Below are 12,271 nucleotides of genomic sequence, written 5' to 3' on the forward strand. Positions count from 1 at the left end.
CCCCTGCTGGCCCAGGCTTCCTGGGGCACAGGTGGTCTGCCAGGAAGTCCACCTCCCCCCGCCGGCCCCTCGGTGCCAAGGTGCTGGGAAGAGCACATGAGGGGAGCCACAGACTCGGTCCAGCTCTGGCTCTGATGGCTTTGGGGCCTCCCTGGGTTCCCCGGTGTCCCTTCTGTGGGTTGCTGGGCTTCAGGGCTCAGGGGCAGTGGGCTTGGATCACGAGTGTAATTCGTAAGAGGAAAGGTGGCCCACCTGCCCTTCCCCACTCACCCTGCAAAGTTTGAACCCCAGAAACTTCCCTGGGCTCTTCCTTCGGATGCCTGCAGACGCAGGTGAGCAAACCAGACGCTAGGTGGCGCCCGGATCCGCCACGCCGCGGGTCCCCGGACGACCACTGCGGGCAGGGAGGGAGGCTGGAGGGCGGGGTGGCCCGGGCGGGGAGGCTGGTTGAGGATGCCTGAATGGACAAGGCCCTGGAAGACGTGGGAACAACGGGCTCGCCCTCGGTGCCCATTGCTGGGCCTCTGGTGCTAAGCTTAACGGGGGGGGGGGCACAGGTGGGTGTGAGTGGGTTCAGCTGGGGTTGCCTGGCCCCGAGGGGTGGGGGTGGCGGGGAGAATCCGGTTCAGGGCCCCCCGGCCCCCCGCCCTGGGGCGCCCCACCCTGGGGCACCCTGGGCGAACTGGCAGCACCCAACATAGGTGGTGGCCTCAGGCAGCTACAAGGTTGGTGGGCTGGGTCACTCCTCTCAGGGAAGCCCCAGGCCCTGGAAGCCGCCCAGGGCCTCTGTCCCCGCAGGGCCCCCCCCCCCCCCCCCGGCTGCTGTCGGTCCAGGTGACACCAAGCTACTGCTTTTACAGGCACAGGGATGATGGAGGCTGTGTTTGTATCCAGCTTGGAGACAGTTACGGAACAAGGTAGGCGGGGGAAGGGCCATTTCTGAAGCCAGCTTTATTACGGGCAGGAGGTGGTGCGGGCAGGAGGCAAAGCCCACCACGATTGATCAGGCTGAGCCTGGCAGACAGGAGGTGGGTCGGCGGTCCGGCCTAGATGGGGGTCCTCAGCTGAGTCTGAAAAGAGGGAGGCAGGAGAGGGACTGGGAGCTGGGGTTTGTTTCCCCCCCCCCCCGCCCCGGTCAGCTTCCCTAGGTCATGCGCTGCACCCCAGGCACTTGTCAATCATTCAGAAACCCATGGCGGGTGGCAGACCCCACGACCCACCATGAGCCCTAGACTTCCTCCCAGCCCAGTCCCAGCCCCCCGCCTCCCCGACGCACCTGCTGTCACAGCTCGTCTTCACCGAGTTGCCTGGGTTGGGGGCAGAGACAGGTCAGAGGCCGGCGGGAGGGCTGGGGCTGGGACTCTCAGGTTGAGGACCCTTTCCCAGCCCCAGAGACAAAATCCTCATCCCACCCCCGCCCGCCCCCATGGTTCCCCGGGAACACTCACCTGCGTTTCTTATGCCCCCCACAGCGGAATCTTTTGCCTTGAAAGGAGAAAAAGGGATTCAAGTTCGCAGACTTCTGAAAGATGGGGTCATCAGCCTCTGTTCTCCCCATCCTCCTGACCACCCACCGGCGTCACTGGCTTAGGGCTTGGGGTCACCTCACATAGGGCCGGACCCAGAACATTTAAGGAACCCTCGAACGCTCACTGCAGTGGACCCACGGGGAACAGTGCGGGCGCTCACAGCACCGGGCACAGAGCACTGGGAGGTACGTGGCAGGAAGCCCCTCCGAGCCCTGCTCGGACCCCTGCTTGGGTTCGTGTGCCCTCCACCCCCATGCCGTGGCCGAAGTGCGTTAGGATTCTGGGACACAAGGCTGTGTGTGCTGTGTGCAGCATCTCCTTGCCTTTGGCTACGTGTCTGTGTATTTGTCTTTTGGGTGTGCCAGAACAAGTCAGCAGCATTTAGTAAGCTCCTGCCCTGTGCCTGCTGAGGTTGGGGGACCCTCTGTCACAGCCCCCATGTACGCATGGCCCTTGCTGAGGTGCTGTTGGGCCCCCCAAGTCTCTGGATGGCAGCAGGGGTCAGCCTGACTTAGCAGAGTGGGGCCCTGGGGGTTTGCAATGCAGGGTCTGGCCCCCGGCTGCAAGAAGGCAGACACACCTGGGCCAGTTAGTGTACCTCTCAGGTGGGCCTGCCTTGTCATCGTAAAAGGCTGGCGGTCGGGCCTCCCTCAGTGGTGCCCAGAGGACTGAATGGGCTAAGATGTGGCCCAGGTGCAGGCTGGTGCCCCCCCCCCGCCCCCATTATGCCTCAGGTTCAAGCCCTCCCATCTCGGCGGCGCCTCCTGGGTCCACTAGAGGGCGCACAGGAGTCAGAGTGGACCTTGCTCTGTGGTCCAAGGTCCAAGCAGCCTGGCATCCCACTGGACACCCCCTGCCGTGCTGGGGCGGGAGTGGACCTGGGAAGCCAGTGCTGTGCTCAGTGGCTCTGGGGGGAGACCCGCCCCCATCCAGCACCCCCCTCCACTCACTGAGGAGGATGATGAGCCCTATGACGAAGGCCAGGCCAGCGAAGATCAGGCCTCCCTGGCGGACAGTCTCGTAGTCTGGGCAAAGAGAGGGCAAGAGAGGCGGGATGGAGTCTGTCCCTGCAGCCCGCCTGGCCACCCACCCACAGCAGCCGCAGGGCAACGGGGCGGGGATGGGGGGCAAAGGGGCATTGACACAGGCAGGGGGAGGGGCTGTGAGCCAGCTGGCAGGGGAGGTGGGGTCCCCAGGCTTACCATAGTGGAATGGGTCCTCTTCCCCTTTGGGGCTTCCACCTGAGAAGAGAGCCACAGGTGTGCTGGGGCGGGGGCAGGGAGTCTACGCAGTGACCAGCATGGGAACTTGGAATTTCCGGTCCTCCCCTTCCCAGCCGCGGAAGCCTGCAGAGGGCAAAGGCAGGCTCCCAGCAGAGGAGGCCAGCGGGTCTGCGCGTGCCCTTCCCCCGGCACACAGCTGGCCACCCCCATCCACGGGGGCTGCAGGGCCGGCAGCACGTCAGGGAGGGGCCGGGTCTCCTGCTCCTTGTGCGTGGCGATTCGAGGCTGAGAAAGACGCCCGCCCGCCCATCTGCCTGCAGCCTGTCTCTCAGGAAGCTGCAGCTATCTGAGGATCACTGAATGAAGCAGAACCTCCAAGTTCATGGAGCAGAAACAGGAAACTGAGGCCCAGAGGAGGAAAGCGAGCCAACGTCCCCGGGGCAGGTGGAGCCAGGAGTCTTGAGCTGTTTCCAGTTAGTGTCAGAGCTGCTGTCCTTTGTCACCGCGCTTGCTTGCTCGCTCCGCTTGCTCGGAGCCAGCACACCGCTGTCAGAAATGTTGACAGCCGTGGGTGGTCCTTGCCACTTGTTTAACCCCTGACAACCCCTCGAGGCCTCACCGCTACTCCACTGTAACCCACAGGAGCACAGAGGCACAGAGAGGGCATGTGACTCACCCGCAGTCACACAGCGAGCAAGGGGTGGGGCTGGGATTTGAACCAGGAGGTGGCAAAGCACCCAGGAGCAGAAGCCCTCCTGGCAGGCTGGAAGGAGGCCTCTCAAGGTAAAGGCGCCTGGCCCTGGCCCTGTGGCCTCCCCACCCCGCCTCAGAGCCACTCACAGCCAGTAGGGGTCGCAGGCCTGCCCCCAACCCTGCGAGGTGCACGCTCGCCCTTGGCCAGCTCTTCCGCTCCAGTGGGCACCTCCTGGGCTGTGCTGTGTCCCCAGCAGCCCATCTTAGGACTAAGAGAGAGCCGCCCGGCAGGGGTCAGTGCCCAGTCCTGAAGGGCCTGACAGGTCAGGAGGACCAGAGGCCAGGGCCAGGCCGTGGGGGCTGCGGAGCCCTCTTCCCCCTCAAGGGCATCGTCCCAGACTAGGTCAAGTCTTTTTCAAGGTCACATCGAGAGTTCACATCAAAGCCACAGTCAGACCCAAGCCAGGACACCCCTCCCTGCCACAAGAAACCACTCCCTGCTCAAGCCATTTGAAGAGCCCCTCCCCCACCCCACACCCTAGGCTTTTCTAGAACAGCTGACCTTCCCGCCCGGTCCCCCCTGCCCCGCCACCCAGTCAGCAGGTGTCCGCTTGGTCTGCACAGGCCTGAGTCATTTCTCATCACGGGATGCCTTTGGGGAGTGTGTCCTGAACCTGAAGGGCTGGGACTGGGCTAACCAGAGGGCCTGCCCCTCCCCCAGCCAGCCCTCCCTGTTCCCGTTGCCTGCGTGCACACCGGCTTCTACCTGCTGCCCCCAGTTCTGCCACTCGCGCTCTATGGCTTTGGGGTGAAGGCAGGCTAGGAGATGTTCTTGGGGAGGGGGCTGGCACGTGGAGGGAAGAGGGGGTCCTCAGGGTGGCTGCCGCCACCGAGGCAGGCACGCACTCACCATCGTCCCCTGCCATCTCCCCAGCCCACCGGGCTCCTCCGCTGCTTCCTGCCGCCTCTGCGTGTGCCGCAGGTGGCCGGGACGAGGTGCTGGCATTAAACATTAACAGTGCCAGGTAATATTTACCCTGGTCACAAGAAAAGCTGTGGTGGAGACGCAGGGGATGCAGGGGCTCCCGCAGAGCCGGGAGGAGGTGCGCGGGGAGGGAGGGGCCGGCTGGGTTTCCAAACCCTCCCAAAGGAAATTTCCAGAGAGAAGGGCCAGGGATGGGTCAGCGGGGGTCACCTCGCCAGCTGTGGGAAAGGGGAAGCGCAAGGCTCAGCCTGTGCTGCACTTGGAGCTCTGGGGGCAGAGGCGGGGATCCCAGGGAGGCCCCTCAGCCCCCCCACCCCGTGGACGGGACTGCACCACTGGGGCACCTTACCCGGCACTCAAGGCTTCCCTGAGGGGCTCCCAGAGATGCCCCACCAGAGCCCCCCAGGGTCTCCCTGCCTGTCCCAGTGCCTCCCTGCACACCTCAGAGCCTGGCTCTGCTCCCCTCCCCTTGGGGCACTGTTGGCGCCTGTGCAGCAGAGGCACAGAGATGTTGGGGACCCTGCCCAAGGTCACACAGCCCGTGAGGAGCAATGGGGAGACTGATGAAGAGACCTTGGGCTTCAGAAATCAGGGGCTGTCCCCGACCCTCCCAGCTGTCTCCCATGACCTCCCTCTCCTCGGGGACTCCAGTGCCCAGGACTTGGTGAGCACCGCAGAGACCTTGTTCCGTTTGAACCATCTGAATTGGTCTCCAGAAGAGACTGACGCCCAGTGGCACCCAAAGGGCTGAGGCCAGTGGGCAGCGTCCACCTGGGGCAGCTTGCTCCTTCCAAAGGGAGCCGCTCCATCTGTGACTTCAAGACTCCTGCACTTGCCAAAGCTCTCTGTGCCTCAGTCTCCTCACCTGTACAATGGGCACAGTCCTGGCTCCTTGGGTTGTGAAGAGTGAGATAAGGCATGTGAAGGGTGTAGCATGGGGCTGGAACGGGAAGTGTTGTTCTTGCGTTGATCAGAAAAACCACAGGCACCAAAAGCATTGGACAGCGAACACCCAGCCCCTCCCCGCTGAAAACGAGCATAAGTGAGCGAGACAGAGGGAGGGAGGTCACCACCCTATGACCTCGCCGGCGGCTGTCACACCCCTGCGCCTCTCTTCTGCTTTCAGAGCCGGTGGTCAGCAGCACAAGGGGGCTTCAAAAGGCAACAGAAAACCCGCACCATCTTAGGATACCGTTTCCTCTATGGTCTATCTGGAGCCCCCTCGTACATCCACAGAGAGCTCCCTAGCCCTGGGGGGCCATTGGCAGGTAAAGAAAGCTGAGGCTGGGGGCCAGCGCTGTGGCGTAGCGGGTAAAGCCGTCACCTGCACTGCTGGCATCCCATGTGGGTGCCGGTTCAATTCCCGGCCGCTCCACTTCCGATCCAGCCCTCTGCTATGGCCTGGGAAAGCAGTGGAAGATGGCCCAAGTCCTTGGGGAACCCCTGCTCCTGCGTAGAGAATGCAGAAGCTCCTGGCTCCTGGCTTCAGATGGGCCCAGCTCTGGCTGTTGCAGCCATCTGGGGAGTGGACCAGCAGATGGAAGACCTCTCTCTCTCTCTCTCTCTCTCTCTCTCTCTCTCTCTCTCTCTCTCTGCCTGCCTCTGCCTCTGCCTCTGCCTCTGCCTCTGCCTCTGCCTCTGCCTCTGCCTCTCTCTAACTCTTTCAAGTAAAATAAATAAATATTTAAAAATAAAATTTTAAAAAAGAAGCTGAGGCTAATCCTTGGCTGCCTGCAGCCGCCCCTGGAGGTGGCCCGCGCTCCCCTGGGAAACCTGAGGAACCGAAGGCAGGAGGCTGAGGGACCCGCTTGGAACCCATGATTAGCACCAAACCCCGAGCTAGAAAGCCCGGCTCCTCCAGGCCACGCAGCTCAAGCTACTGCCACTTTTCACGTGGGTAGAGCACCCCAGTCACCCGCCATCCCATGAGCTCTGACTGTGGTGCCCCTGTCACCCGCCATCCCATGAGCTCTGACAGTGGCGCCCCTGTCACCCACCATCCCATGAGCTCTGACAGTGGCGCCCCTGTCACCTGCCATCCCGTTAGCTCAGTGGGCATCATCTGTCCTGGGAGCCACCACAGAGGCTTCCTGGAATAACAAGGAGGGAAGCACAGGTGGAAAGTTAGATGAAAGATGTAGACAGACAGACAGACATGCCAGATCATAGGTAGATATGGACTGAGAGATGATAGGCACGATGGATAGATGATGATGGTGACCGATGATAGATAGTAGATACGGAGAGATAACCACTAGATGGAGACACATTGATGATGGTGATAGATTCATGATCAATACAGGTGACAGGCAGACAGATTGAGATAGATGCTAACAGGTGCAGATGGATTGGTGATGACACAGATGATGGGTGATGATGACAGATGATGAAGATAGCTGGGTAGATGCTAGCCAGAGACAGATGACCGAGAGGTGACAACAGGAGAGCAAGCCGACGGCCGCATGCGGAGCCTTTATGTGCAAGGCACAGCTGTGCTTTACAAAAACAGTCTTTCGTTGCCACCACGGCTCTGCGAAGGAAGGGAAGTGTTTTTAGTGTCTCTGTTTGATAAAACAGGGAAACAACACAGAACAGCCCAGTCACAGGAAGTCAAATAATCTGCAGAGACCAGCAGCTGGGAAGTGGGGAGCCAGGATTTGCAGCACGGCCCGCCTTCAGAGTTCCGGTAGATCGTGTCTGCACAGCCAGCAGGCCCAGGAGGCTGTGCTGGGCACTTGGCACGCGTACCCAGCAGGCCAGGACTGCACGCTGAGACGCCCTTGTTGCTCCTGGTTTCTGCTCTCCTGCCCCTCTGGGGAGCCTGGGGGTGCACTTGAAAGTGATGGAGGACACCTGGGGCGGGCGGGACTGGCCTCGGGGGACTCACCCGGGTACCACCTGTCCATGGCAGGAGCTGCTGGCCGTGTCCAGGGGCGCGACACAGGCGGGACGTGTCTGTCGCCTGGGGCCCAGATGCACGGAGTGGCACTGCCTGCCCGCACACCTCAGCTGAGCCCAGAGCCAGGAAGAGACAGGGGCGGATAGGAGGGGCTGGAAGAGAGCCCTCAGCTCCTGCCCGGCTGCCAGGACGGGTTGGGGCAAGGGAGCCACGTGAGAGCCAGCTGGGGCCGGGGCGGGGGGGGGGCGGCGGGGAGGGTCTGACCTCCCCTGCACCAGAGGAAGGGGACGCTACCCACAGCCCTCACAAGGGCTCAAGGAGGGCAGCCAGGGTGCACAAAAAGGTTGCCTGGAGCCGGCGGAATCAGAGCCCCCTTTTTCCTCCAGGCCCCTGAAGGAGACGTAACGGGCATTTGTGGGCGGAGCCCCTTGAGCTTTTACTGGGGGTGGGGGTGGGAGGTCGCACTGCCATCCTGCAGGTCCCTCTGTCCTGTGCCTGATGTATCTGCCCCAGCGCCCCATCCTGTAGCCCTGTGTCCCCTGAGACTGTGCCTCTGTGGGGTGGGAATGGTCTTCAGGGCCTGGGCCTAGGGCCTGAGACTCCAGAGAGTAAGAGTGGCCGTGGGACTGGAGTCAAGCCTGGTACGGGGGCCGCTCCCATGGCCACCCCCAGGGACTTGCGCAGGCTGTGACGGCAGAACCGAGGATCGAGCCAGAGTTGCCTGCAGCCTAATGAGGCCTCTGCCGGCTGCTGGTTGGGGCCAGCAGGGGATGGCCGGAAGGCAGCCCATCCTCTGGTCCCGGGGCCGGGATGCAACCTGGAGAGCCTTGTGGCAGCCCCTGCTCCCAGGTCACCAAGGCCTCCCGTGGGCCCAGGGCAGGCCGAGACTCACGGCCTCTGTGGGGCTGACCTGGGTCTGGGGTCTCCCTCAGGGTCGCCCTGGCACCAGCCACCGAGCCACAGCGCTGGGGAGATGCTGGGTCTGGCCTCAGCCTCTGTCTCTCCTGAGCCGGCAGCCCTGACCCCAGGCTCCTTGTGCCTCTCCCTGCCCCCAGTGAGGCTGGCACGGGCAAGGCTGCCCAGGGGCCCTGTCACATGTCCCAAGTGGGAACCTGCCTGCTGCGACAGCCCAGACCGCGGGGCGCTGTGACAGGTGCATGAGCCTCCGGGCGGGGGACCTGCTGCAAACACACACGTGACCTGCGGTCCAGGGAGGTGGCGGTCTCAGCCGGACCGCCCCTGCCCCTACACACTCTCTGTTACTCTTGCACACTCGCATTCACACAATCTCTCTCTCGCTCACACACACACACACACACACCCCGCCTGCATTCCCCACCCAGCCCTCGTGCTGTGAGGGAAGACACCTCCCTCCTGGAGTTGTAGACCAAGAGGCTGGAAAGGGCGTCCTTGGCTGCCCCCTCCAACGCCTGCGCCATTCACGTGGTTCACCCCCCTGCTAACCCTGAGAGCTCCGAGGATAAGCCAAGGGCCTTGTGTGTCCTAAAAGGCCCCTTTCAGTCTGCACCAGCGACCTCTCGTGGGAACTGACCTGTGACTCCCCTGCCCCTCTCCTCACTGCAGCCACGCTGGTCTCTGACCAGCTTCTAACCCTCCAGCGCACAGCCCTGCCTCAGGGCCTTTGCACAGACTGTTGGCCTCCCATCCTGAACGCAGGCTCCAGGCTCAGCTCCCACTGTCCTCAGGTCTTCCTCGTCAGATCCACTCAGATGCAGCACCTCAAGCCCCTTCTCAGTTACCTCTGCTGTGCACACGCACCACTGTCCCACGGGGCATGGGCTTTCCTATCTTGTTTGTCTTTCTCCCAGGTAGAATTTAAGCTCCGAGAGAGTGAGAAGTTCTCTTTGTTGGTTCGGTCCTGGACCCCAGAGTCTGGGGCAGCACGGTGTGGACCCTGGCGTTGTTCCATGGCTCTATCAGCCCCAGGGAGGTACAGCGGTCCAGCTGGGGCACAGGCAGGCCCAGCTGGTCCAGGGCCGCCCTCTTGTGTCGCCACCGGCCTGGGCACACAAGTCACCGTGTCTCAGGGGCATCAGGGGGTCAGCACCCCCGCTGCCCCCAGACCCTTCTTGGGGGGGTTCTCTCACTACTCCTGTTCCCACCCCTGCCTCCGTCCAGGGCCCCTCCCAAGCCTGCTGCCCATTTGTCCTTTCCAGGGCTTCAAAGTTGTGGTCCCGTCCCTTTACCTAGCTTATGTCCCTGGCTTTCCTCAGTCATCTTCCTTGTCCCCCGCCCCACCCCAGCGGACTGAGGTCAGTGACAGGGCCTGGCTGGCACTGGGGCAAGGAGCTGTCCCACCCTCCCTCAGAGGCCTGACCTGTGGCTGCCATGTCCCCCAGGACAGCTCCAGGGTGGCCCCTCCCTCCTCCAGCAGGGGTGCCAGGGGCCAGGCCACCTGGAGTAAGCCACTTTGCACCCTGGCTCTGGGACTGCATGGCCCCGGAGGTCGCCGCCTGCTTCCATCTTTAACACCTACCTTGGGGGGTCGCTGTAGGAGTAGGGATGATGTTTGTGAAGTGCAAGGCCAAAGGGGTCTTGATGAGTGGCAGCTTCGTTCTTCTCGGCCTGAACCAGCCCGGGAGACACAACCCCTTCCCCTGGCTCAGGCCCCAGCGGGGCACCATCCACAGCAGACTCCTGGGAGCGCCTCCCGTCCAGGAGCCTCGGGTCTCTGCCACCACCTCCCTCTCCTCCCCAAACAGACCCAAGCAGCGCAGCTACCCCGGCGTGTCTGGCCCCAGTTCCTGCTCTGCATCTTCCCTGCCACGTGGAGCCGACAGGCATGGGAACATCACTCTGCTGTCCCAGAAGGGATGTAGGCAGGAGAGCCCCCCGTCTGCCACGTCCAGCCCCCTTGCCTGTCTGTTCCAGGCTGGAGCCAAAGGGGGCATCAACGTGCTCCTGCTCTGGGTTTGGGGTCTTCCACCTTTCAGCACTGTCCCAGCAGGCAGTGCCCTCAGCTACTGTGCTTCAGCGTCCCCACACAGGCCTCTGTCTGCCCCGTTAGACTCAGAGCAGAAACCTGAGGTGGTCTCTGGCAGGCTGGTGGGGTAAGGAGGGCCCTCGCAGAGACTTCCAGCTACCTTTGCGCCCCCGGTGCTGGCAGCCACAGCGCAGAGGCCTGCCTGTACTCTCAGCCGCCCAGACAGCGCTCTCCACACCAGCCCTGGTCTCTGCACATCAGCCATGGCCTTGAACTCCAGGCTCCAAGTCAGCTCTTCCTGGTGTTGGTTTGCGGCTGGAAGGGGGCTTCGATGAGGCAGAAGCCAGAAGCCCCGAGACAGCCTGACTCCAGCCCTCAGAAGCCTGGAACCGTGGCCACCGGGCAGGGCAGGTAGTCCTTCGGGATGCCATCTGCGCCACCCACAGGTCCTGGACCCCGAACAGCACTGGCTCCGGCTGCGGCTCCAGATGCCAGGGCCCTGGGGTCTTATACAGCACGGCTGGGAGGAGGTGGGCCCCGGAGGTCCATTCCTCAAGTGCTGGCTTTAAGACAGCCCGAGTGTGGGGCACGGAGGTCCTGGGAACTGCCAAGGGCCAATGTACTCGGAGTCAAGGTCACCAGCTGGTGACAAGGACAAACCCATTGGACCCACTTCTCCCATAGTCCCCTGGGAGAAATACATTTTTGGCTTCTCCCAGAATTTCCGGCTGAGCCTGAACTGGAGCAGGGACTGTTCGTCTCCTGGTACCCACACTCCTCCTGCCTCCAGAGAGCATCTGGAGGCTCCCTGCCTCCAGGAAGGCCTCCAGGGGCAAGCCACCTCTCCCTGCTCCCCGCCCCCCAGGCTTCTGGACTCCTCTGAGGTGGCTCACATGGCTCACGGGTGGCTTTGCAACCACTCGTGTTCTTCACAGCTTGCCGAGCCCACCCTGGCCTCCGTGAGGCCTCGGCCCAGGTCACGTCTGCTCCCAGCCTGGCATGGTCTCCTCTCCTGACCACAGTGGTGTGCACATCACAGCTCTGGGTACCCCTGAGTGTCTGCTCCACCCCCGCCCCACTCAGCCAGGCGGGTGTCGGGACACCGGCTTCACAGAGGATGAAACGGCGAGTGGTGGACAAGTGAGAACGCGCACCCAGACCTACAGATGAAAGGGGGCCCTGCTCCCCAACATGAGGCAGGGCACACGTGGCAGCCCCGACACCAGTGACAGTCCCAGCACACACGCCTTCCAGTGCTTTCCGGCCCTTCTACTCCTTTGACCCCACGAGGTAATGGGGAAGAGATGGACGAATGGCCCTTCTCCACTTGGGGAGACTGAGGCTTAGGTGGCAGGAAGCCCAGCCCACCCTAGGGAAACTGACAGAGAAGCTTGGGTCTGCCCATGCTCTCACAGCTAGAGACACCATGGGACTCAGGAGGTGCCCTGCACCTCCTGCCTGGCTCAGGGCAGGAACCCACTCTTCTGGCTGTGCAGGGGGCCTCGCCGCCTGCCCCTCCCACCCCAAGTCCTCCGGACATCCGATCACAGCATCACCTGCCCTGGCAGGTGCCCTACTATTGTGCAACCTGCCACGGGGCTGAGGCTGGCCCCACAGAATCAACAAGCAGTTGGCCTGAGCTGGCTAATTCTGCCCCCCGCAGCTTAGCTGTGACAGCCATGAATCACACTAATGGCGAGAGGGGGCCAGTCCTCCTCTCTGTGGCCTGGAGACAGGTATTTCCAAAGCTCCTCCCCCAGCTCAGGCCGACACACCTGTCCTTGGTGAGGCAAAGCAGCCAGGGACAAGGTGGGGTGAACCAGACGGAGCTGGCGAGCTCTCTTACCCCGGCTCTGCCCAGCCACCCCGCCGGCCTGCGGTCCTGGGGCAGGCAGAGGAGGGGACCAGTGACCTTGGCGTGGCTCCAGCCTGGCATCCCCCTAGCTGCTTGTGCTCTGCCTCTCTCTTCCAAGAACAACCGGCCGAGCTCTAACCTAT

General features: G+C 62.8%; 2 protein-coding genes and 1 long non-coding RNA gene across 6 annotated transcripts in view; 2 read left to right on the forward strand and 1 right to left on the reverse strand.

Moving 5' to 3' along the window:
* The window catches only part of LOC138847219 (ubiquitin conjugation factor E4 A), an 18,813-nt gene extending 17,881 nt beyond the window's left edge, over positions 1-932 (forward strand). The window contains exon 5 of the mRNA XM_070065253.2: positions 861-932. Coding sequence (XP_069921354.1) covers positions 861-872 — 12 coding nt within the window. The 3' untranslated portion in view covers positions 873-932. The remainder of the gene's footprint in view (positions 1-860) is intronic.
* LOC103349229 (sodium/potassium-transporting ATPase subunit gamma) lies at positions 933-10,056 on the reverse strand. 4 transcript variants are annotated; one of them, XM_089313515.1, is made up of 6 exons: positions 9,827-10,056; positions 2,732-2,770; positions 2,480-2,554; positions 1,449-1,485; positions 1,277-1,307; positions 933-1,096 (listed from the first exon to the last, which is right to left on the reverse strand). In XM_089313515.1, exons 1-5 carry the CDS (start codon positions 9,972-9,974, stop codon positions 1,283-1,285), a joined length of 324 nt encoding a protein of 107 aa, XP_089169641.1. In that variant the 5' UTR covers positions 9,975-10,056; the 3' UTR covers positions 933-1,096; positions 1,277-1,282. The 4 variants fall into 4 exon arrangements, with proteins under 4 accessions (XP_089169641.1, XP_089169632.1, XP_008258930.1 ...); XM_089313506.1 differs by having other exon boundaries at positions 933-1,070; positions 9,827-9,992; XM_008260708.5 differs by lacking the exon at positions 9,827-10,056 and adding an exon at positions 7,318-7,529 and having other exon boundaries at positions 933-1,070.
* On the forward strand, positions 1,473-6,136 carry LOC149128556 (uncharacterized). Its single transcript, XR_016220998.1, has 3 exons — positions 1,473-1,714; positions 5,557-5,698; positions 5,818-6,136. It is a non-coding gene; the product is annotated as an uncharacterized LOC149128556 (long non-coding RNA).
* Positions 10,057-12,271: the final 2,215 nt, after the last annotated feature.

This window comes from Oryctolagus cuniculus, chromosome 1, assembly GCF_051225735.1.
Source record: "Oryctolagus cuniculus isolate XC-2025 breed Fujian yellow rabbit chromosome 1, ASM5122573v1, whole genome shotgun sequence".
Taxonomy (NCBI): Eukaryota; Metazoa; Chordata; class Mammalia; order Lagomorpha; family Leporidae; genus Oryctolagus; species Oryctolagus cuniculus.

Excerpts from the sequence above, each read along its gene's own strand:
- LOC103349229 (XM_089313515.1), bottom strand. The coding sequence starts at position 9,974 with ATGGTGCCCCGCTGGGGCCTGAGCCAGGGGAAGGGGTTGTGTCTCCCG. Across the intron at positions 2,771-9,826 it reads TCCTACAGCGACCCCCCAAG|GTGGAAGCCCCAAAGGGGAA; the intron begins GTAGGTGTTAAA and ends CTCTCTTCTCAG. Across the intron at positions 1,308-1,448 it reads GGGGGGCATAAGAAACGCAG|GCAACTCGGTGAAGACGAGC; the intron begins GTGAGTGTTCCC and ends CCCCCAACCCAG.